Source organism: Fusarium solani (assembly GCF_023522795.1).
Source record: "Fusarium solani strain SB1 chromosome Unknown bctg00000000, whole genome shotgun sequence".
NCBI lineage: Eukaryota > Fungi > Ascomycota > Sordariomycetes > Hypocreales > Nectriaceae > Fusarium > Fusarium solani.
Window position 1 is genome coordinate 1,218,668 of NW_027072157.1, and position 22,894 is coordinate 1,241,561.

Sequence of the window (22,894 nt, forward strand, 5' to 3'; positions counted from 1 at the left end):
GATGATCGCGTCTGTACACCCAATCTGCATGCGCCAACGAACTGGAGAGCTATGTTCCCGATGCAAAGAGAAGAGAAGAAGCAAAAGTCGAGAATCGAAGTACTATGCCAATGGGCTGATGCGATGGCTAGACGATCGATGTTCTGTCGTGATGGAGCCTAGAGTGTCAAACCATTAAACATGCGAGTTGCGTTGCTACGTAGGTACAGCCTGGGGAACCCGGCGTCAGGTCAATCACGTCAAGACAGCATGGATGGGTTTCCAGGTGGACTCCGAGTAGCGGGAGGCACGTGTTCCGCGCTTGTCCTGTCTTATCGGGGCCGATAAGAGAGGGAATGAGCCCTGGGACACTCGTGCAACCGTGGCTGACGGCTCATGAGCCCCCACGGTGGACTCACCTTTAAATCTGACGACAATTATCTGAAGCCATCATGACTGCGTTCTGCCTTGGTCAAGAAGGGCTTTTACCTTGTCTTGTCTGTTCTTGTGCACCGCTGACTACTCCTGCTCGCTTGCACAGGGCAATGCGTCCTCTTGCTGAACCGCCGGCGTGTAAGCCCCCGACAGCCGCTGATGCCGCTTACACGCAGATGACGGAGGCTCTGGGCAATATCACAAGATGAGAGACGAAAAAAGAAAGATTTGTGCACAGGTACGAGAGAGCAAGGCAAGGCGGATGATGGGAAAAGACTCGTTCCACGTGCATTCGACGTCCCAGTGAGTTGGGAGATGTGTCAGTTTGATTGTGTCACGACGTCTTGCGTGTCTACGGCGCGGCCAGCAGAAACTAAACCTTCCTCATTCATCATGGTCTAGCCGCGCTCTCGTCTCGATTGTGGACCGACTCTCTCCATGATGCCGCCATGCAGCAGCAATCAAGCTCAAAGCTCCACGATCCTGCGGTACTCCTCACCGAGCTCCCTTCCTGGACGACTCATCAGCCGGCGAAATGAGCGAGGGGTCGACGGGACCCCGGGGAGCTTCGCCCTCTGGCAGCCCGGCTTCCGTCCACGTTGCCCATCGAGTGGCTCACAAACGCCCAGACAAGCGCCTGCTTGTGCGAGGCTCTTTCTGGGGGAGTGAGATGCGTCTGGGGTAACGCCAAAAGTCAGGGACCGTCTTCTCTGAGACAGGGCTAGCAGGTTGCTTGGCCTCCAGCTTGATGCTTGCAAGCCAGGCGGCAGTGTGAATCTCTTGATCGAGTGCTGCCGTGATAGTGGTGTGTCGGCATTCATCTCGTGTTTTGCAGGCGAGAAGCAATAACTCGAACAAGACTGCCTCGTTAAGTCAATCACAAGAGCATCAGCCGGCCAACCACAGATCGCGACAGGCGCCTTGAGCCTGGGCATTCTTGTTGTTCGCACACACTGACGCCATCTTTAGAACCACCAGAATCACGCCCTCGACTTGGACTCACACTTTCTCGGCTCTCAACGGCCCCTGAAAAAATTTCTACACATCTATTTCCGAAAGGAGTAGCCCAAGGCTCCCATCCTGAGGACACACACATCCCTCGAGTCCTAACAAGGCCTGCCAAGCTTGCGTTAGGTAACTAACGGCTTGGGAGAAGACCTCCTCCTGACTGAGGCAGCGCGGCCCGGTAGGTTCCATGCCGGGAAAAAGAGCACCAGCTGGAGACGGGGAGTTCAGCCAGAGGCACCTAGAGGCTCGAGAACAACCTAGACTGCCCAAAAGGCACCTAGAAGGCCCGGAAATCCGTCCTAGGGATCACCCCGTGCGAAGGATTCCGGCCTGTCCGTTCCTGCTCAGCGCACGCACCCATTCGCAGCCCATCCGCCGGAGACCCAATATCCACACCCACTCCCTCACAGTCCACACAACCCATCCATTGCCCGGCCGCCATCCGGCACCATTCCACCAGCCAAACTCTTCGTGCGCGCGTGTCTGACAAACAGCCACCATTGCATCGGTCGGTGCACCACCATAACCCAGCCGCATTGGGGGCTTTGTTCTTGTTAGTCTGATATCCCTCGGTGAGCGTTCTCGTCGATAGCGCCAGTTCTTGGCAGCCAGTTTGCGCAGTGTCGCGTCCACATGGAATCGACCCCAACGCCATGATCTAATTCGCGATTCGATTCGACCCCATATCTACAACTTGGTGCTCCTTGGTCGCCACTTCAAATCTTCAAATCCCCTTTGTTCTCCTCCCTCCTTTCCAGCCGGCCCTCAGCCCTATCAACCACGCACTTTGAACTTTGACAGCCGAAAACCCCTCGACTGACATCCACGAACCGACGAACCGACGACAGACAACTCGACCATGCACCGCAGATGATGCTCAAGACGTCTCCTGCCTTGTCCGCCTCCACCAATGCCTCGCCTACCGTCTTTCGATATGCGACGTCGTCTCCCCAGCACTCCTCAAAGCCTTCGCCAGCTCTCCGGCGACGGCATTCCACACGCTCTAGCGCCTCTTCCTCTGCCGACGCTATGAAGTCGTCTCCGATCCAGCGCCCGAGACAGTATGTCGCAAACGACTCGGGCGTCCAAGGGTCCCCCGCCGATGCTCAGCAACTCTCGTCGTCGCTTTCCCAGAAGCCTCCGGCGCAGCCCTTGCAGTCGCCTCGGCCGTCTCCCATGTCAAAGTCGTCCGCAACCCCCTCACGCCCTTCCCAGGAGCAGATCGTGCAACAAGCCCAAGCGCTGAGCGGGGTGTCGCCAACCAAACGTCGAAGTTCGCCCGCCCTGGCCAACTCGCAAGCCACTGCCGCTGCCAAATCACCACCACCGTCGACTAAGCGACCAAAACCCGATGCGCCGCCGCCAAAGGTTTTGCCCGAGAGTTATCAATTCTGTCCGGTCGAGGACATGGTCGAGTTGATTGCCCACATGCTGGCAGAGTTAATAGCTACAAATGACGCCATCCGAATATCGAATGGCGGCCTGACACGATTTCACTCGAGGTATTTTGAGGCTCTTTTGCAGCTTTTACAATGGAGCCAACCAACTGACGTGGATTACAGGACTGCACCTGGTATTTCTGTTCGAGATTATCTACACCGCCTGGCCCGACATGCGACCCTGACACCGCCGCTTCTACTGGCCATGGTTTATTATATTGACCGATTGTGCGCCATGTACCCAGAATTTACCATCAATACGTTGACTGTACACCGATTTCTCATAACCGCGGCCACGGTAGCCGCAAAAGGATTATCCGATTCCTTCTGGAACAACACTACGTACGCCAGGGTCGGTGGTGTTCGAGTAGCCGAGCTTAAACTGCTTGAACTCGAGTTTCTCTACCGCGTGGACTGGAAGATTGTGCCAAATCCAGAGGTCCTGGTGGCCTACTACAAAGGGTTGGTGGAACGAACTCCAGGTTACATTCTAGAATCAGACGGGTCTGAAGAAGACGACGAAGACGACATCGAGGCCGATGGCATGGATGGAGAAGATAATGCTAGTTCGGACGATTAGAACGTCGTCAGCCTGGTGCTCATTCCAAGACGATATCGGAGCATATATTTCCACTTTACAGACCGACCGACCGACAGCTCAAAGACGCCATCTCGGTCGATGTATTTGGACGCATACAACATGGCGAGCGGATGGATGCATGACCATGACGGAGGGACCGAGGGTGGACCCTGCACAACACGACATTTACTGGCGTTGGGGACCGGGGCGATTCTATTGATTCATTTTAAGACAGCATCACCGGGTTGGGCAATGAAGCATCTGTACACACAGCTTGGGAGGCAGACCTTAGACTCGACCGTTATGTCGAAAAAATTACATTGCATTTCATCAGAGACAAGTTTTCAGACTCGAGAGCAATTATCCATCAATCAAATGTGTTCCATGTCCAGGGTCTTGAGGTGGTAGCCGTTGAGCTGGGACCTCCATGCCAATTCCCCATCTTCATGGGTAGACCTGGGCGTCTGGAGAATTCTGCCGAGGATCAGCCGCCATGGACATGACGCTGTCCAGGTGTCAATTCCGAGCATCGACAGCTACACGGTCTGCACCCCCACGACAACCATCTCATCCCAAAAGTAGAGCCGTGTCCCGCTGCGCTGCCCATGATGAGGATCACGACGCTTCTATCAACCATCTGCGCTGCTGCGCTTGCTGCGGCTGAACCGCGCACCGCCCAGATCTACGTCCAGCCTGTCCACTCCTCACCATCAGCCCCCCTACCGCTGGCTGAAGTAGCCTACGATGTCGCCGCCCTCGCCTCTACCGAAGTCATCTCCTACGAGGCGCCCGAGCTGCCAGAGGGCGCATCGCTCGTCCGCATCGGCCTCTACGACACCAAGTCTTCGCAGTGGATTAGCGGCACCACGGCCGCGTCGGCCGACAACTTTGGCAAGGGCTACGCGCCGACGGTGATGCTTTCCGTGGACGGCGCCGGCGACGTGCGCAGTGTCGCGTTCAAGGGCGTGCGGATCGACGCCGGGCAGACGAGGGATTTCGGCCCCAAGGCTGTTGTGTTTGCGGACAAGAAGGGGAGCCAGCCGGAGCTGAACAAGCCGGTTGTGCTGTCGCCCAACGGCAAGAAGGTGGGCGAGGAGGAAGAGAAGACGTTTTTGCAAAAGTGAGTTCAAACTGTTTCCCCCAGAAGTGCTAAAAGTGATGGAATGCTAACTGTTTGGTATAGGTACTGGTGGCTTATTGCTGTCGTGGTTGTCATGTCGATGGCCGGAGGAGGCGACAAATAGAGGATACAGCGCAATCAATACCGGCTCTAATTCAACCATTTTACGACGAATTCATTTGATGATGGTTTTTGTGTGTACGACCTGAGACCTCTATGTTCACCGTGTTCCCATGAACCTGGACGTGTGAACGGCGGCCGGGTACAGCGGGATGCCTTCACTACCGAGCACAACCTATTGTGATATGGCGGGAGCCTGTTCTTCCGCCCTAGGTCTCGAGTATCGTGGCTTTCCGCCTGCTTCAGATTCGAATGAGTGTCTCGGTACATACTCTGGAGGGTGTCCTGGATGTTGCCAACTGACCATTTCTCCCATGATACGTTGTGATTTTGAGTATCCGAGAATCAACATGGATTGATACAAACTGACCGTACTCGCCTTCTCTTGGATTCCTCCTCTTTGCTTGTTTGTTCCTTTGCCTGGGCGCTGCATTCAGGGGAAGAATCAATGATATCACGTGCCAGACCATGTGACACGGCAAACCATACCAAGGCCGCATACCGCTAAGACAAATCAGGCTTAGAGCGGTTGCTATGAGAAGATCTGGCTGGGCGTCGCATGCACCTGCTTTAAAACTGAAGCTCGTCGCAACCCACTCGCGCCAGAACCAATTCACTTGGCTCGCTCACCTGCATTTCGCGTCGCATCTTTCGCTTTTGCATAAACTCCCAATTCTTCGCGAACTTCTACCAAAACACCACTTCTCCACTCCACGCTATCGCAAATAACACCTTCCACCGCAACAATGGCCGAGAACAGCGCTACCATTCCCCAGGATCCCACCAAGATCCAGGAGGATGCTGTCACCGAGTCCAAGGGCAAGGGCGCTGCGGCCCCTGAGGATATCCATGAGGACACTGCCATGGATGAGGATGATGATGATGACAGTGACGATGATGAGGAGGTATGTGCTGCCGCAATTTGTTTATTTCCGTACGCATTACTAACATGGGGTTCCTAGGTCGTCGAAGCTGGTATGCGCCCACTCGCAACACTTAGACCCTGACCATAGCTAACCATTCTGCACAGATGAGGACGGCATGGAGGAGATTGATCTCAACAACATCGTCGAGGGCGGTCGTCGCACCCGAGGCGCCGTCATCGACTTTGCCAAGGCTGCCGAGCAACATCCCGCCGAGGACGAGGATGAGGAGGATGATGACGACTTCCAGCCCACCGAGGATGTCAAGATGTCCGACTAGATTTCAGCGCACGTCGAGAAGTCGCAAACCTCCATTTGACGACACGTTCGCGCAGGATTTAACGGGTGGGAGAGGCATGATGTTATGATTTGGGACGTGAACAAATAAAAAATGGGAACTGGCAGGCAACTCTTTAACTCGGGCCTGGATTTGGGATCTGGGCGGGATGGAGGGAGTCGTGGATAACATCAGCCAAAAACCCAGCATTATCTGCTTTGCATAGCTACTGTCCCCATTAGTTAGACATGGAGCAATATGGAAGCACCTTAATACGGTCAAACGAGGCTGTCTTGAATCCGCGAGAGACCGTTGATGCGGATTCGATGGTTAGCTGCGTGAACTTGTACACGTTTTGGACCAAGTCAGCATCCAATTTGAGCACCCCTGAAAGAACAGTTCTCATCTGCCTTTGATCGATCCCCAGGTATAATTTTTTTAGTCTACCAATCGTGTCCAATCCTTTGTCGTTCTCGCAATGTTGAGCTTAAACTCAAGTGGCGATGGCATTGGATCCATCATTGGACAGCCCCTCGGTCGGTACGTATCCATCCGTGTCCATCACTCCGTCCCCATAACCCCCCCGATTTCCGCCTCCCCTGATCATCAGACCAGGCCAGAGAGAACACGAACACCTAAAAAAAAAGTTGACCCAACCAGGATCATCGTAGGGGGCCAAGTCCGAGATTCGCGAGCCCCTCGATTTTTTCCCTCTTCCTCTTTTCTTCCTTCTTGAAATATAATTCTCTTTCCTCTTGGCTCAATCTTGAATCCCGCTCCTAGTTGTTCAAACCCTCTAACCATGGCGCAACGGTATGTCTCGTCTCAGGCATCTCTCTTGTCCTTAGCGGCAACCACGTCACCACTTCCGGAGTCACTGACAATCCCGCGACCAAAAACAGATTCGGCGCCTCATCGCTTCACCAGCGCGACTCGCGCAGCGCGCTCTTCGAGGGATACACTGGGGACGCGGCCTCGCGGCGGCCCGTCAGCGCCAGCCCGAGCCGCGGGTACGGCTACGGCGGATACGGGGCTCCTTCGCCATCGCCTCTCGGGGCTGGAGGGTACGACGGCGGTGCGGCGGCCGCGAGGGGCGGGTTTAGGTCTGCGACGCCGAACCGGAGGGGGCAGTACAGCGACGCTGTGCTGAATGAGCTGGAGAGCCAGAATGATGCGCAGGTGGAGGGTATCCTCGGCAAGGTCAAGGTGCTGAAGGATGTGAGTTTCTCTGGACACTCCCCTGTCTTTCCCTTGGTTTCCTAAGGAGCCAAAGAGATGGCAGCGAGGATACAACCAGTTGAGTTGGACAGACACTGACAGCTGGCTTCTAGATGACGGTCGCCATCGGAGACGAGATCCGCGAGTCCTCGGCCCTGGCCGAGAAGATGAACGACACATTCGACTCGACACGAGTCCGCCTCCGCGGCACCATGAACCGCATGCTCCTCATGGCCGAGCGAACCGGTGTGGGCTGGAAGGTCTGGATCGCCTTCTTTGCTGCCGTCATCCTGCTCTTTACCTACGTGTGGCTCTTTTAATGCCAAAACAACAACACTCGATTCGGATTAACGAGATAAACGCCGAGTAATGGAGGGTACATAATCGACGGGGCCAAATGTCAAGGTTCAGTCGACAACCACACTAGAGCTGGAGGGTTCACCATGAGGAAAAAGAGAAGGCAGTAAGGGATGCATTTTTCTGGATGGCGTTTGGGATGGCGTATTGGGAATATTTTTCTGCATCATGATACGGGGGGAGTAAGTATTCGGGCAGACATGAGAAGCATCATCACGTCGAGCGTTGCCCATACAAAGTTTGTAATCTTCACCGTTCTTGACTTGTCTGGTAGCCAGCTATCCAGTGAGACCAAGAGCGAGTCCATTTTATCTTCTTCTCAATTCTTGATAATGAGGCCAAAAAAACAAAAAGGGTATATAAAAGCTGCTTCCCAAAAACCCTATTTCTATCCCGTATCCCATCTCGTTCGTGTCATGTCATCAAATGCTACCCTTGGCGGGCACGTCGTCCAGCTGGACTGCTCTCCATGAAGCTGCTGCCGTCTTGGGAGAGGAGGTTGCTGAGGTCCATGCTGACGCGTGGATGTGACATGCTGGAGCGGCCGTGGAATGTTGGTGATCGTGGAGGCGGGAGGGTCGTGGAGCGAGGTGCATAGCTGACATCGGCGTCATCATCCTCGTCCTCATCCTCCTCTTCCTCGTCAGGCTCTTCCTCGCTGCTGGTCAACTCGGCCTCGGAGTCGGTGTGCTCATAACCACCGCTCTCGGCCTCGGGGATGTCGTCATCGAGGTCGGCGTCCATGTCCACGCCGAGCCCGTCATCCGTACCCTCCTGGGCGAAATCGTCTTCGTCAAGGAGATGACCGTTATCTTCGGCTTCGAGATCCTCGCCGTCACCGTACATATCGCCGGCATCCGGTTCACCCCGGACGAGAGCTTCTCGGAACGTGTCATCGTTCATCCTTATTTGTGAAGCCATGAGGTCGTTCTGTCGCTCTTCCCTGAGTGCTGATTCGTCTGCTTCGGTTGCATCGTCATCCTCCTCTTCCTCCTCTTCATCTTCCTCTTCGTCGTCCTCATCGTCATCGTCGTCAAAACCAAATCCATCATCAGCATCGGGAATTTCGTCATCCAGATCCTGAGCACCATCGAGTTGTACATCGTCCATTGTGCCGTCTTCGGGCATGCCTTCTGCCTCGGCTTCGGCCAACTCTTGAGCTAGCTGTTCCCGTCGCATTGCCTCTTGATGTTCTTCCTGCTCCCGCTTCTCCTCGCGCATCTGGTGCAGAGTCTTGGGCACACCTGGTGGTTTTAGCCAGCCACTGCCATAATTCTGGATATTCAACCGTCGTCGCTGCATGTATTGCTCGTCCGAGGCGAGACGCGCGAGAGCCGAGCGCTCGATAATCTTACCGCGCTGGCGCGACTGGTTCCCGGCATTCTGAGGATTTTGCGATTCGCTGTTGAGTTCTTCGAGGGGTCCCGGCGGGGAGAAGGAGCTGCGAGAAGATCTATACCACAGAAGATGTGACTGTTGGGCGTCAGTAGATATGATTGCAGAAGAATTGGACGAACATACATCTCGTGGTGTAAAATCCGGCAGTGTGGTAAACATGAGAGTTATCGACGACGTCGTCACCGTCGAATCTGATGGATGTATGTGTGATGTTTTGAAGATAAGGTACGTATCGTCAACGTTGCTGAGGTACATTCCAAAAATGGCGGGGCACTTCACGCGACAGACGCGACACCGCGCTTAGTAGCCGCAGCCGCAGGCAGGCCTAGAATGAAACATCACCAACAAAAATTCCACGACGACGATGAATCTTCAACTCGATCGACAGAAACCGAGACTACGAACTGGAAATTCCGCCCAAGAGAATGCGTCCCTCGGGTTTCCAGGATTTCGCTCAAGTAGGGCCCCCTAATTTTGCAGCGGCTGGATCGGTTGGGGGAATGCCAACTGGGTGTGGGCAGTTTCTGGCTCGACACTAGGTTCTAGGCTCGTGTTTCTGGGAAATGAAGGCCAGACAACGACTGCAACTCTGCCGTTGTGAAATTGCAACTCTGTAACTCACCGCCTGCGGCCAAGCTCAGAGGGATGGTTCTCCTTTTCCCAGTCCTGCCCATCGTTCGTTCGGTCGCAAGGGGATGCGCCCGATGGGTTTATTCATTGTGTGAGGTCAAGGGAAAAAAAGACCATCGGGTGTGCCTCAACCCTTGCTCGGCGACAAACTCCTGCAGCGTCGCTTCCGCTCCTGCGCTAGGTCGTTCCCTTATGCACCGAAACAGACTATGCTGTTCGGAACTAAGACTTGGAATGGCATTCGAGTTGCACCTCGGGAGATGTCGGGTCGTTGCGGTCGGGGGAAGTAGGTCGAGCAGGACGCTGGGGGTGCCCGCCGAGGTCCGCCTTGATGAGATGAGAACCCCGGACTTGGACCGTGGAGGTCCGTCGGCATCTGCCCCGTCCTTCGCAAGGAGGGAGGTTCTTTGAGTCGTCGGGAATCGGAAACTGGCTCGTCCAGGCTGCGCGCGAGTGAGGCTGTGGGCGTTGGTACTGGCCATGACGGCTCCGCAAATCCGCGACACGCACTGCAAAAATGCAGGCCGACCGTTAGCACCGCCGAACTCGGCCCTCTTCCTGAGAGCTTACCCCCAAGTTCGCTGCCTTCGTCTTGACCTCCACAGGACCACAGGCTCCGCCCGGCCAGTTGCTCGCTTTCATATTTATAATGCCTCGACTTGATTTGAGCTGCTCTCGGCATCCATTTGCCCGCCGTTTTAGCATCCCAGGCCCAGAGATAAGAAACTGTAGCACTCGCGCTAGGAGATACGGCGCCGACGTATGTGTGTGGTCCGCCGCCAGCATCCATCCTGCAGTGCGTCCAAGCTGTTCAGGAGAAATCCCATTGTACACGTATTCGTCAAGGTGTCGGTCATGGTTGGCGGAGGACAAACACCGTGAGGCTCGGTAGGGCCATGTTTGCATGCGTCGGGGAAGATGGGGATGAGATCCGTGTGCTCGAGCCAGATGCCTGCTACCACGACTTTTAGACGTCGTCCGCTACACAAAGAACACGGACAATAAGCAGAGGCCTTGATTGATAATTGAATATCCGCCGCCGCTGACAGGCGCTCCTAGCAGCCATGGCTGATGGAACCTCTCCTTTGGCTGCCATGTAAGTCGTCGACCGGTTCAAATTACCAAAACTAGTGACGTCTTTCGCTGCAGGCGTCTGCAACACCTCGCAGAACCTCACAGGGCCCCTCGCACCTCGCAGGGACTCCCGAAGCGTGGCGAGACATGTGCGTCTGTGCGATGGCGTCGACTAAAGACGGCGCTAGGCGATCTCGCACCCTTGGCTGCCGTGTGGTGTGTGACTCTACGGCACGAGCTTCTTCCGTTTTAGTGTAGAGATGCCGCAGACGCGATGGTAGCAGTTGGTTGGTTCGAGATAAGAAACGGCACCGAAGACGGCTGGGTCCGTGATTGGCCGCCTCCCCCAATTTTCTGTTGTCCATTTTGTGACTGTGCGATATGGGGTGATGGCAGACCGTGAGACGACACTCAACGACAGGAGGCATGGAGATGGAGGGTCAGGGCCTCGGCCGCCTCTGCTGTGCGCTCGGCGAGTCTTGCAAACATCCCGAAGACCCCCAGGGCATAATCTCAGGGCCAACTCCGCTATGCTGTGTGGCCTGCTTCTCACGCCAGACCGAGAAGCCCATTCGGCTTGGTCGGCGGCCTTGACCAAGGTTCTCGCCAATGAAGATGACGGGGGATAGTTTTCATCTCATAAGCAGTAACGTCTGCTTCGTATGTCGATGACGCCGGGTGGAATTGCGGCGGCGTGGCAGAAGCACAGCACTGGCAGCCATGACATCCAATTGTGAAGATCATAGCCAAACCCAAACAGCTCTGCAGTTTGAGGACCCCAGTCCCTTGATCAGCCCTGGAAAGCCTCAATATCCAGCCTGGCGTGACAATCAATGTTGGGTTTGCCCAACTGCAGGCGAGAGGGACGGACATGCTACGTAGCAGCAAGCTGCGGTGCTGGCGCATGTGCGTAGGGACGTCGGGGCGGATAGCTGTGACTCGCGGAATCACATCTCAAATCTCGCGCCCGTTGCGCAGCGCAGCAGATGCAACATCCAGCTCCTCGGAGAGGTCGCTCTTGATGCGGACTGCGAGATGGCTCAAGTTGGGGGTCTCCCGACGAATCAGACCCGGCTTAGCTCCCCCGCGCGCAGCATCTGTACGTCAAAGGTCCCCAGGCTCGCAAGCGTACGGGATGGCTCATCGCAGACCTTCTCTAGCCTCGTTTTGGAGGCGAGCAACGTGGGCGCGACATCGGCCAGCCTGGGCTTTGAAAATGGCGAGCCGTGATTGGTGTCGCAAGTTGAGAGGTCGAAGCTGATCCCTGCGGAGGTAGGTTTAACGTTCCAGGCGGCGTCGCACGGATTCGCAGCATCTTCCAGCCATTCGGCGCCATATCCAGCCGGACCCTGGTTGCCTGGCACCCTAGCGCCCTCGACCCTGGCTTGAGGCGCCGCTGGACAGAGGGAAAAGGCTTGAAAGGGTGACGGAGGGAGCTGCAGCTCTGTGGGGTGCGCTCGTGCGTGGCTGGTCCTTGGCCTGCGGTAGAGTCTCGTCCCCTCGGCCGGATTTCTCTTACACGAACCATGTTGCAAACCCATTCACAGATTGACAAGAGATAGAGATGCGCCGTCAACGCCGAATCAGCCTGTAGGTGATTGGGCCGTGTGAGGGAAGATCTCTTTCATCCCCCTCGCGTCGGTTAAACAGATCGGGCTTGAGATGAATGCGGAGAGCGGAGAGGAGCGGAGAGAAGCGCAAAAGGAGAAACGGCCGGGGGAGGAGAGCAATTGAGGCTGTTTGGCCACTGCATGGATGGTTGCTTGTCTGTCTGTATCCACCGCGAGTAAGTTGACTGACTCCAACGGGCTGACGGACTGACCGCTTGGTGTTTTTCTGGGTTTGTCAACCGTGCTGTCAGGTCAGGACAACGGTAAGAGGATCAGAATCAGGCAACGACAGTACATGGCTTGATTAATTCAGAAACACGGGGAGCATTGTCTGCTTGCCACGGTGTAAGCGAGTCGGTGAGCGCCCGCAACATGGAGAAGCAGACCAGGTATTTCGGTCAACGAATACATGGGGGAAACAACACCTTGGTAGACACCAGGATGTGCATTCTGCAGTGGACATCTCATCTCAATGAGGCGAGCGTACTGTAGTGGTATGTAGGCAATATGTCATCAATTCTCTGAGTGGGCTGGCCGGTATCAAAGACGTAGCTGGCAGTAGATCGCATCCCTTGACCGGTGCAGATCGGAAAGGAGGGGTTCTCTCGTCGGAGCTCCTCCATCCACGGCATCTCCTAGTGCCATCTCGCCCAGCAAAAGATGGGCGTTTTCGCCTCCTCTTGCCTGTGTTCGCCCAGAAGAAAGGGAATTTGCCGGGGAAGCAGGATCCCCTGGTCCGAAGACATGCCGATCCACGGAGGAGCGTGGATGGATGGATGGATGGGATCAAGGATGGATGGAACAAGTGGAGGGCAAGACATGGAGCAGAGAACGGGACGGACGATGGAGAGGGATGGAGCGGAAGATTGGATTGACGGGTGGCGGGACGGCGGGATGGAGAAGACGGGCTAAGGCAGGTCATGGTCAAGGCGTTGAAGCCCTGTGAGGCTCCAGACTCGCATCTCCAGGCTGCTTCGGAGGACAGCCCGAAGGATGGAAGGGGAAGGCCGATATAGTATCACGACATACACATACCGAAGAAATAGGTAGGTAGACATGGATATGGTTATTTCAACTTGGCATGGGGGATGGGGAAAGCTGGGACCAAGAGGAGAGGCCAAACGTAAACCTCTCTCAAGCGCGGCATTCCGTATGGATGAATGGGACGTGTCCGAGCTTCAATCAACCAACCCTGGACCTCGCGCATCGGCGGAACAGGCTCGAATCGCAAGGTCCAAATGCCCGAGATGCCCATGGGCAGCGGCACCTGGGGCGCGGGAGTGACGCCGAGGGGATGAGGGCTTGCCCACCCTAGGCTGGCAGTCCGTGGAATCCATGAATTTCTGACTGCTCTGATGCGCCCCGGATGGTGGCATGTCAATGACGGGAGCGTCGTGCAAATGCCTGGAACCTCATTTGCCTGCGCTGTTTTTGTTGGCATGTGCTTTCTCGTTCCCCCATTTCATAAGTTAACTAGTAAAAACGGTAGACAAATCGGTCCACGGTAGGGTGGTGTGCGCCCGCCTGCGTCGGGTTCGGGGTCTGCACGCCGAAGACGTAGGAGTTCGTCTTGGTCTTAGACATGGAGTGGGCGTCCATGGTGTTTTGGGGGCGACGAGGTCGTTTTTTTTTTCTTCAGCACACAAAGAAGAAAGTTTGATAGATAACGCAAAAAGCTAGATATTATCAACCTATCCAAGCGGATTGTCTGGATTTCCCATGTGATATACATCTGCCATCCAACCTCTCAATAGACGCCAGCACAACACAATTGATGCACCCTTCCGCCGTCCCATCCATTCTCGACTCCGTGTAGTGCACCCTTGCTCATCAAAACCCCCGCCAGCGTTCACTCGAGCGCCAGCCATCAACATCATCAGCATCATCGGTCCCCCACCCCGCTACGCATAACCCTGTGGGCTTGCTCCCTGGACACTCCGTTTTTGACGCCGTCTGTGTCTCCTCGTCTTCACACTTCGCAGTGCGACTGTGGGCTGGGCTACTCTCCTCCGCTGTGCGTCCTGTCTGCTTCTCCTCTCCTCACTCAACCCGAGAGCTGGAGCCCTACACTACGTACCCCCCCCTCCCCGTCTTCCCCTCACACACACCCCTCCCCCGGTACCTAGCCTGAACCATCTACGCACGCCGTAGCCGCTCCATTGGATTTTTTTTCTTTGCTCACCCATTTTCCTTTCGTGGGGCTTGGATCAAGCTGCTTGCTTTGGACCTAGCTGGACCCAGTCGATTGACTCGAACCGGGCAGACCCCCCCAAGCAGACTGCCAGTGCTGGGTGAGCTGTGACTCGAGTTGGCTTGCTCTGAGCTGCCGAGAGACCGAGTTGGCACTGCTTTAGCATTGGTGACGGCCCCGGACATCTATTCCCATTCTCCCACCCTCAGGTTGCTCCCCATCCACCTCCCACAACTCTCCTCCTTCCATAAAAGCAGACCCGTTGCCCTCCCCCTCCAACTTTTCTTCCCTCTCGCCCTCCCTCTTCCTCCTACCTCTCTGCTCTGTCCTCTCGCGTTCGCCCTTCCCTAGAATCCAACGTGCCTATCCTGCCGCTGCAAGCCAGTCGCCTTTTGATACCCTTTCGCTTTACTGCTCTACTCTGGTAAAGAGGACCAAGCATCCCTGGTAAGTTGTGTGCTGAGTGCTGCCCACATTGCATCCCCCATTGCTTCAGCACCTTGTCTGGATACCCCGCCTTCTTTCCTACGACTATGGACGGCATGACCCGTGCCTCCGACCTGAATTCATGGAGAATCGACAAACGGGCCATCGCTGCCAGGAGAAAACGACACGACCTCAACTGGCGACAGTCCCGAAATCACATGCCACATTCTCAACCGATAGAAAACAACGACTCTTGTAGCGGAGCCAATGCAGCAACCATCTCTCCGGTTTCGCGGCTTCTCTGACTGGCGTGGCGCTTGTTCCCATGTTCGGCCAGTGGTGGCATCGCCGAGGTGACGTCCTCCCCAGGCGCCTCCTAGGGGCCCCTTGTCTTAGCCGCATGCATTGTTGGCATTGCGAGGGCCATTATTGGCTGTGCCGCCCTGCAACATCCCACTCTGCACACCGGGGCAAGGGGGCCCGCCCGGGAGACCACCGAGAGGACCACCGACTTGGCCACTCTGTGGGTCGATGGCCCAAACAAGACAGCTGTGAAAGCTTGGCTGATGCGGCTGCGTGAACCTCTTCTGGCACTGCATCGTCTTGTCTTGGAGTGGACAGTTGCCGTGATCCGTTCTCGGGAGCAATGTCCGCAATGGAATCAGCTCACCGGCGACTCATGGTGCGGCACAGAGTCAGTGTGGTGGGAGCCACCGGTGCTATTTAGCGGGGCAACACGGCCGCATCTTGTGTGGTTGACGGATTGAGTTTATCGCAAGATACCCTTATCAGCGCCACTCCCGAAGCCGGAATGGGAATCAATGAAGGATCCATCTCGCACCAATCTCGGCACAGTTTGTGGGGATTGGCAGCCTGGAGGAATAACCTTGGATTTTTATTGCCCGACCACTGGATCTCGCTGCACAATCCATTCTACCTGTCGTATTCATCCTGTCCCCTTACCCATGCTAATTCCAAATGCTTAGATCTCCGCTAGAGTCGCTACTGCTGCTCTTCCACCGAGGAACCCCGCGATCCTCCACCCCACCAAACACCCCCACCAACCCCACCTAGACCCGGTCGACACCCTCGCCTAGCATGGGCTTTAACGAGGAATTCGACGACCGACAGATCCATATCGAATCCGAGCAACAACCATACATCCCCTATGAGTATCAGACTGACAACAATGACTCGTGGGCTGGTGCCTTGCCGGTGAAGCAGGGTCTGTATGACCCTTCTCTCGAGAAGGATGCCTGTGGTGTCGGCTTTGCTTGCCACATCAAGGGCAAGCCTAGCCACAAGATTGTCAGCGATGGTGAGTTTTTCGTCCCAAGTGTAGTTGCACAAGACTGACCTCTTGCAGCCCGAAACCTGCTCTGCAATATGACCCACCGCGGTGCTGTGGGTTCCGATGCTCGAGATGGTGACGGTGCTGGTGTCATGACATCCATTCCCCACCGGTTCTTTATCAAGAACTTTGAGAAGGAGGAGGACATTAAGCTGCCTCCTTTGGGCCAGTACGCCGTGGGAAACCTGTTCTTCAAGCCCGACGAGGAGACTCTTGAGGAGTCCAAGAGGCAGCTGGAAGATGTTGCTGAGTCGTTGGGTCTTCGAGTCCTGGGATGGCGACGGCCCCCCGTTGACTCGACTCTTCTGGGTCCCGCTGCCAAGTCTCGCGAGCCCATTATTGCCCAGCCTTTTGTCGTCCTTGCCTCCGCCTATGGTGCTGGCGTTGCTCCGGAGATGACTGATCCTGAGCAGTTCGACGATCGCCTCTTCGAGCGACAGCTGTACATCCTCCGCAAGCGTGCTACTCAGAGCATTGGACTGCACAACTGGTTCTACATCTGCTCCCTTTCCAACAAGAACATTGTTTACAAGGGTCAGCTTGCTCCTGTACAGGTCTACTCTTACTACCACGATCTCGTCAACGCCGACTACGAGGCGCACTTCGCCCTGGTGCACTCTCGTTTCTCCACAAACACCTTCCCATCTTGGGACCGTGCTCAGCCTCTGCGATGGGCTGCCCACAATGGTGAAATCAACACTCTGCGAGGTAACAAGAACTGGATGCGCGCCCGTGAGGGTGTCATGCAGTCTGATATCTTCAAGGAGGAGCTTGAGCAGATGTACCCCGTCGTCGAGGATGGTGGCTCTGACTCTGCTGCCTTTGACAACGTTCTTGAGCTTCTGACCATCAACGGAGTTCTCTCTCTGCCCGAGGCTGTCATGCTCATGGTCCCCGAGGCTTGGCAGGGCAACCAGCACATGGACCCCAAGAAGGCCGCATTCTACGAATGGGCTGCCTGCCAGATGGAGCCTTGGGATGGTCCCGCTCTGTTCACCTTTGCTGATGGTCGATACTGTGGTGCTAACCTGGACCGAAATGGTCTTCGACCTTGCCGTTTCTACGTCATGGACGACGACCGTATCATCTGCGCTTCCGAAGTCGGTACCATCCCCGTCGAGCCTGAGACTGTCATCCAGAAGGGCCGTCTCCAGCCTGGTCGCATGTTGCTGGTTGATACTCAGGCTGGCCGTATCATTGACGACAAGGAGTTGAAGGAGGCTGTTGCTAGCAGACACGACTTCCGAGCGTGGCTTGATAGGGAATTGATTACCATGCCCAAGGTCCTCGAGACCATGGAGCAGGCCATGGACCTTGCGCCCAAGTTGGACGACAAGACTCTCCAGGCTGATCCCCTTCTGCTCTCCTTTGGATATACTCACGAGCAGGTTAGCTTGCTGCTTGCCCCCATGGCCGCCGATGAGAAGGAAGCCCTTGGTTCCATGGGTAACGATGCCCCTCTGGCTTGCCTGACCCAGGCTCCTCGTCTGCTCTATGACTACTTCCGACAGCTCTTTGCCCAGGTCACCAACCCTCCCATTGACCCCATCCGAGAGTCTATTGTCATGTCTCTGGAGTGCTATGTTGGCCCCCAGGGTAACCTGCTGGAGATGGACTCCTCCCAGTGCGGCCGTCTGCTGCTTCCCAGCCCCATCCTCTCCATCCCGGAGTTCAATGCCATCAACAACATGTCCTCCACCTACTCTGACTGGACTGTCAAGACTATTGACCTGACATTCCCCAAGAACCTGGGTGTCCAGGGCTACATCAGCCACCTCGACAAGATCTGCGAAGAGGCTACTGCTGCCATCGAGGCTCGGGACCGTGTCATTGTTCTCTCTGACCGTAACACTTCCCCTGACCGCATTCCCGTCTCTGCTGTTCTGGCTTCTGCCATGGTCCACCACCACCTGGTCAGCAACAAGTGGCGATCCATGGCTGCCCTGGTTGTTGAGACCGCCGAGGCTCGTGAGGTCCACCACATGTGTGTTCTCCTCGGTTATGGTGCGGACGCCATCAACCCTTACCTTGCTATGGAGTGCATCCTCAAGTTGAACCGTGAGGGTCTCATCAAGAAGAAGCTGAGCGATGATGCTCTTATCCGAAACTACAAACACTCGTGCGACGGCGGTATCCTCAAGGTTATGAGCAAGATGGGTATCTCAACTCTTGCTTCTTACAAGGGTGCTCAGATCTTCGAGGCCCTCGGTCTTGACGAGTCCGTTGTCGAGCGATGCTTCAAGGGAACTGCTTCCCGTATCCAGGGCCTGACCTTCGAGCTCATTGCTGAAGACGCCTTCCGATTCCACGAGCGTGGTTTCCCCTCGCGATCCACCGTTGGACCTACTGGCCTTCCCGAGTCCGGCGAGTACCACTGGCGTGATGGCGGTGAGCCTCACGTCAACGACCCTACCTCGATTGCCAACATCCAGGACGCTGTTCGAACCAAGAACGACAAGTCCTACGAGGCTTACTCCCGCTCCGAGTATGAGCAGATCAAGAACTGTACTCTCCGAGGTCTCCTTGACTTCAAGTTTGAGGACTGCACCCCCGTCCCCATTGACCAGGTTGAGCCCTGGACCGACATTGTCCGCCGCTTCTGCACTGGTGCCATGTCTTATGGTTCCATCTCCATGGAGTCTCACTCTACCCTCGCTGTCGCCATGAACCGACTTGGCGGCAAGTCCAACACTGGTGAGGGTGGTGAGGATCCTGAGCGATCTCAGCGTCTTCCCAATGGTGATACCATGCGCTCTGCCATCAAGCAGGTCGCCTCTGGTCGTTTCGGTGTCACCTCCGCCTACCTGGCTGACTCTGACGAGCTTCAGATCAAGATGGCTCAGGGTGCCAAGCCCGGTGAGGGTGGTGAGCTTCCTGGCCACAAGGTCTCCAAGTCGATTGCTCGCACTCGTCACTCGACTCCTGGTGTTGGTCTTATTTCGCCTCCTCCTCACCACGACATTTACTCCATCGAGGATCTGAAGCAGCTGATCTACGATCTGAAGTGCTCCAGCCCTCGATCTCGAGTTTCCGTCAAGCTTGTTTCTGAGGTTGGTGTTGGTATCGTCGCCTCTGGTGTCGCCAAGGCCAAGGCTGATCACATCCTGATCTCTGGCCACGACGGTGGTACTGGTGCTTCCCGATGGACTGGTATCAAGTACGCCGGTCTGCCCTGGGAGCTGGGTCTGGCTGAGACTCACCAGACTCTGGTCCTCAACGATCTCCGTGGTCGTGTCGTTGTGCAGACTGATGGTCAGCTCAAGACTGGTCGCGATGTCGCCCTGGCCTGTCTGCTTGGTGCCGAGGAATGGGGCTTCGCCACCGCTCCTCTCATCGCCATGGGATGTGTCTTCATGCGCAAGTGCCATTTGAACACTTGCCCTGTTGGTATTGCTACCCAGGATCCCGAGTTGCGCAAGAAGTTCAAGGGTACCCCTGAGCATGTCATCAACTTCTTCTACTATGTCGCCAACGAGCTCCGAGCCATCATGGCTCAGCTTGGTTTCCGCACCATCAACGAGATGGTTGGCCACGTCGAAGTCCTCAAGATGCGCGATGACCTGCGAACCAACAAGACGGCCAACATTGACCTGTCCCTCCTCCTGACCCCTGCCCACAAGCTCCGACCTGGTGTCGCCACCTTCAACGTCCGAAAGCAGGACCACAAGCTCTATGTCCGACTCGACAACAAGCTGATTTCCGAGGCCGAGTTGACCCTCGACAAGGGTCTGCCCTCGAGAATCGAGTGTGACATTGTCAACACTGACCGAGCGATGGGTACCTCCCTCTCCTACCACATCTCCAAGCGTTACGGAGAGGCTGGTCTGCCTCTGGACACTGTCCATGTTAATATCAAGGGCTCTGCCGGTCAGTCCTTCGGTGCTTTCCTTGCCCCCGGTGTCACACTTGAACTAGAGGGTGATGCCAACGACTACGTCGGCAAGGGTCTGTCGGGTGGTCGCCTGATCATCTACCCTCCTCGCTCTGCCGTCTTCAAGGCTGAGGAGAACATCCTTATCGGAAACACTTGCTTGTACGGTGCTACTACTGGTACTTGCTTCTTCCGCGGTGTTGCAGCTGAGCGATTCGCTGTCCGAAACTCGGGTGCTACCGCAGTTGTTGAGGGTGTTGGTGATCACGGCTGTGAGTACATGACTGGTGGCCGCGTTGTCATTCTTGGATCTACTGGTCGCAACTTTGCGGCTGGTATGTCTGGTGGCATCGCCTACATCTTGGATGTCCACGGCGACTTCATGTCCAAGCTCAACGATGAGATGGTTGAGGCCGGCCCCATCGAGGACGCCACTGAGATTGCTTTCGTTCGTGGTCTCATTGAGGACCACCACCACTACACTGGATCCGAGCGTGCCGCCCGCATCCTGGTTGACTTTAACCGTGCTCTGCCTCGCTTCATCAAGGTTCTTCCCGTCGACTACAAGCGTGTTCTCGAGGAGGAGGCTGCCAAGGCGGCAGAGGCCAAGCGTGCCGAGTACAACCTGCCCGTCGTCTCGGGTGTTCATACCAAGAAGGCAGACAAGGCCGCCAAGCTCCAGGATCTCGAAGAGGCTGTTGGCGACAACGCCGCTGAGAAGAAGCGCGCCCTTGTGCTCGACAAGACTAAGGGTTTCATGAAGTACAAGCGTCGCGCTGAGAAGTACAGACCTGTGACCTCTCGTCTCAAGGACTGGGCTGAGCTCAGCTCTCGCCTGGACCAGGATGAGCTCAAGTATCAGTCAGCTCGATGCATGGACTGCGGTGTTCCTTTCTGTCAGTCCGAGACTGGTTGCCCCATCTCCAACATTATCCCCAAGTGGAATGAATTGGTCTTCCAAGGGCAATGGAAGGATGCTCTTAACCGTCTGCTGATGACCAACAACTTCCCCGAGTTCACTGGCCGTGTGTGCCCTGCTCCTTGCGAGGGTGCTTGTGTCCTGGGTATCAACGAGGACCCTGTCGGCATCAAGTCGATCGAGTGCGCCATCATTGACCGAGGTTTCGAGATGGGCTGGATGGTCCCCCAACCACCCGAGGTCCGCACTGGCAAGACTGTTGCCATCATTGGCTCTGGCCCCGCCGGTCTGGCCGCTGCTGATCAGCTCAACCGGGCTGGTCATCTCGTCACTGTCTACGAGCGTGCTGACCGTCTGGGAGGTCTGCTCATGTACGGTATCCCCAACATGAAGCTTGACAAGCGTATCGTTAAGCGCCGAACCGATTTCATGGCTTCTGAGGGCATCATCTTCAAGACTGGTGTTGCTGTTGGTGAAGAGGGTCATCCTTCTCTCAACGACCTTCGGGCTAGCCACAACGCTGTCATCATTGCTACCGGTGCCACTGTCGCTCGTGATCTGCCTATCAAGGGCCGCGAGCTCGACGGCATCCACTACGCCATGGAGTTCTTGCACAAGAACACCAAGTCTCTCCTCGACTCCGAGCTTGCCGACAACACCTACATCTCTGCCAAGGACAAGCACGTTATTGTTATTGGTGGTGGTGACACTGGTAACGATTGTATCGGAACCTCTCTTCGTCATGGTGCCAAGTCGGTCACCAACTTCGAGCTGCTGCCCCAGCCCCCGCCCGAGCGTGCCAACGACAACCCCTGGCCCCAGTGGCCTCGCATCTACCGTGTGGACTACGGCCACACCGAGGTCCGCCAGCACACTGGTAAGGATCCTCGTGAGTACTGCATCATGTCTGAGGAGTTCATGGGCGACGGTTCCGGCAAGGTCAAGGGTATCGTCACCGTTCGGGTGGAGTGGACCAAGTCTCCCAGCGGTGGTTGGGACATGAAGAAGGTCGACGGTTCTCAGCAGTACTTCAATGCTGACCTTGTCCTGCTCGCCATGGGTTTCCTTGGCCCTGAGGCTCGTGTGCTCGGTGACGACATTGAGAAGGACGCTCGCAAGAACGTCAAGACGCCTCCTGGCAAGTACTGCACCAACATTGAGGGTGTCTTTGCTGCCGGTGACGCCCGCCGTGGCCAGTCTCTGATTGTCTGGTAAGTTATCACTACACATGTGTTCTAGATTGTGAACCAAAAAGCTAACTGTTTTATCAGGGGTATCAACGAAGGTCGCCAGGCTGCTCGTGAGGTTGATCTGTACCTCGAGCAGTACACCAACCTGCCAGTTACCGGTGGTATCACCAAGCATACCGCGCAGGAGATCTTCACCCAGATCCAAGTTGAGGCTTAGATAGATGACGCCATCATTCCAAGATGGTCTTTCTCTCGTGTTTTTTGTGGGCATGGGAGCAAACGGTTCAGCGATATACCCTGATTGTGGGACAATTGGAGCTCATGCAGGCTTGGGTTAACGGGGAACTGCGACTTTGTTGTTTTTCTATACCAATTTGTAGAATTGCGCGTTAGGCTGGATATATAAAATTATGATTTTGGATTACCTACTTGTCTTGAATTCTCTCTTGAGTGAGGTTGGCCGGCCACATAGGTAGTGGCATTGGTTCGATCATCTAGAGCTTATGCCCTTACCTGAACATTACCCTAACTTTGACCAGATTTATCTGGGCATTTAGATAACACTACGTAAATACTATCCCTAAGCATTACCTCGCCTTTATACCCATCTCTTTATCTTACTTGGTGATGGCATGTCGACATTCCTCATCCAGGGGTCGTTGTAGTGCCGACCAGCCACTCCAGCGTCACCGCGCATACCGTATCCTTGGTCAATGGTGGTATTAGAACCCCTCATGCCAATCTTTCGATCATGTTTGATAATGTTGCAATTGTAGAA

At 55.6% G+C, this 22,894-nt stretch overlaps 8 protein-coding genes across 8 annotated transcripts; 5 read left to right on the forward strand and 3 right to left on the reverse strand.

The window, feature by feature from the left end:
- Window positions 1-2,295: 2,295 nt before the first annotated feature.
- On the forward strand, window positions 2,296-3,441 carry MRS44_000394 (uncharacterized protein; the record flags this gene model as incomplete). The annotated part of the gene is made up of 1 exon (XM_065624021.1): window positions 2,296-3,441. One exon carries the CDS (start codon window positions 2,296-2,298, stop codon window positions 3,439-3,441), a length of 1,146 nt encoding a protein of 381 aa, XP_065479748.1.
- Window positions 3,442-4,049: 608 nt separating this feature from the next.
- Window positions 4,050-4,685, forward strand: MRS44_000395 (uncharacterized protein; the record flags this gene model as incomplete). Its single annotated transcript, XM_046274009.2, has 2 exons — window positions 4,050-4,561; window positions 4,625-4,685. 2 exons carry the CDS (start codon window positions 4,050-4,052, stop codon window positions 4,683-4,685), a joined length of 573 nt encoding a protein of 190 aa, XP_046129476.2.
- Window positions 4,686-5,427: 742 nt separating this feature from the next.
- On the forward strand, window positions 5,428-5,884 carry MRS44_000396 (uncharacterized protein; the record flags this gene model as incomplete). Its single annotated transcript, XM_046276856.2, has 3 exons — window positions 5,428-5,586; window positions 5,644-5,656; window positions 5,712-5,884. 3 exons carry the CDS (start codon window positions 5,428-5,430, stop codon window positions 5,882-5,884), a joined length of 345 nt encoding a protein of 114 aa, XP_046129474.1.
- A 475-nt stretch (window positions 5,885-6,359) lies between these two features.
- Window positions 6,360-7,419, forward strand: MRS44_000397 (uncharacterized protein; the record flags this gene model as incomplete). The annotated part of the gene is made up of 3 exons (XM_065624022.1): window positions 6,360-6,421; window positions 6,730-7,099; window positions 7,213-7,419. The coding sequence occupies 3 exons, from the start codon at window positions 6,360-6,362 to the stop codon at window positions 7,417-7,419; spliced, it is 639 nt and encodes a 212-aa protein (XP_065479749.1).
- Window positions 7,420-7,885: 466 nt separating this feature from the next.
- On the reverse strand, window positions 7,886-9,109 carry MRS44_000398 (uncharacterized protein; the record flags this gene model as incomplete). The annotated part of the gene is made up of 2 exons (XM_065624023.1): window positions 7,886-8,929; window positions 8,978-9,109. 2 exons carry the CDS (start codon window positions 9,107-9,109, stop codon window positions 7,886-7,888), a joined length of 1,176 nt encoding a protein of 391 aa, XP_065479750.1.
- Window positions 9,110-9,706: 597 nt separating this feature from the next.
- On the reverse strand, window positions 9,707-10,274 carry MRS44_000399 (uncharacterized protein; the record flags this gene model as incomplete). Its single annotated transcript, XM_065624024.1, has 2 exons — window positions 9,707-9,993; window positions 10,055-10,274. The coding sequence occupies 2 exons, from the start codon at window positions 10,272-10,274 to the stop codon at window positions 9,707-9,709; spliced, it is 507 nt and encodes a 168-aa protein (XP_065479751.1).
- A 1,238-nt stretch (window positions 10,275-11,512) lies between these two features.
- Window positions 11,513-12,086, reverse strand: MRS44_000400 (uncharacterized protein; the record flags this gene model as incomplete). Its single annotated transcript, XM_065624027.1, has 4 exons — window positions 11,513-11,655; window positions 11,710-11,822; window positions 11,861-11,994; window positions 12,078-12,086. 4 exons carry the CDS (start codon window positions 12,084-12,086, stop codon window positions 11,513-11,515), a joined length of 399 nt encoding a protein of 132 aa, XP_065479752.1.
- A 3,797-nt stretch (window positions 12,087-15,883) lies between these two features.
- MRS44_000401 (uncharacterized protein) lies at window positions 15,884-22,333 on the forward strand (the record flags this gene model as incomplete). The annotated part of the gene is made up of 3 exons (XM_046272149.2): window positions 15,884-16,103; window positions 16,152-22,137; window positions 22,198-22,333. The coding sequence occupies 3 exons, from the start codon at window positions 15,884-15,886 to the stop codon at window positions 22,331-22,333; spliced, it is 6,342 nt and encodes a 2,113-aa protein (XP_046129470.2).
- Between the last annotated feature and the right edge of the window lie 561 nt (window positions 22,334-22,894).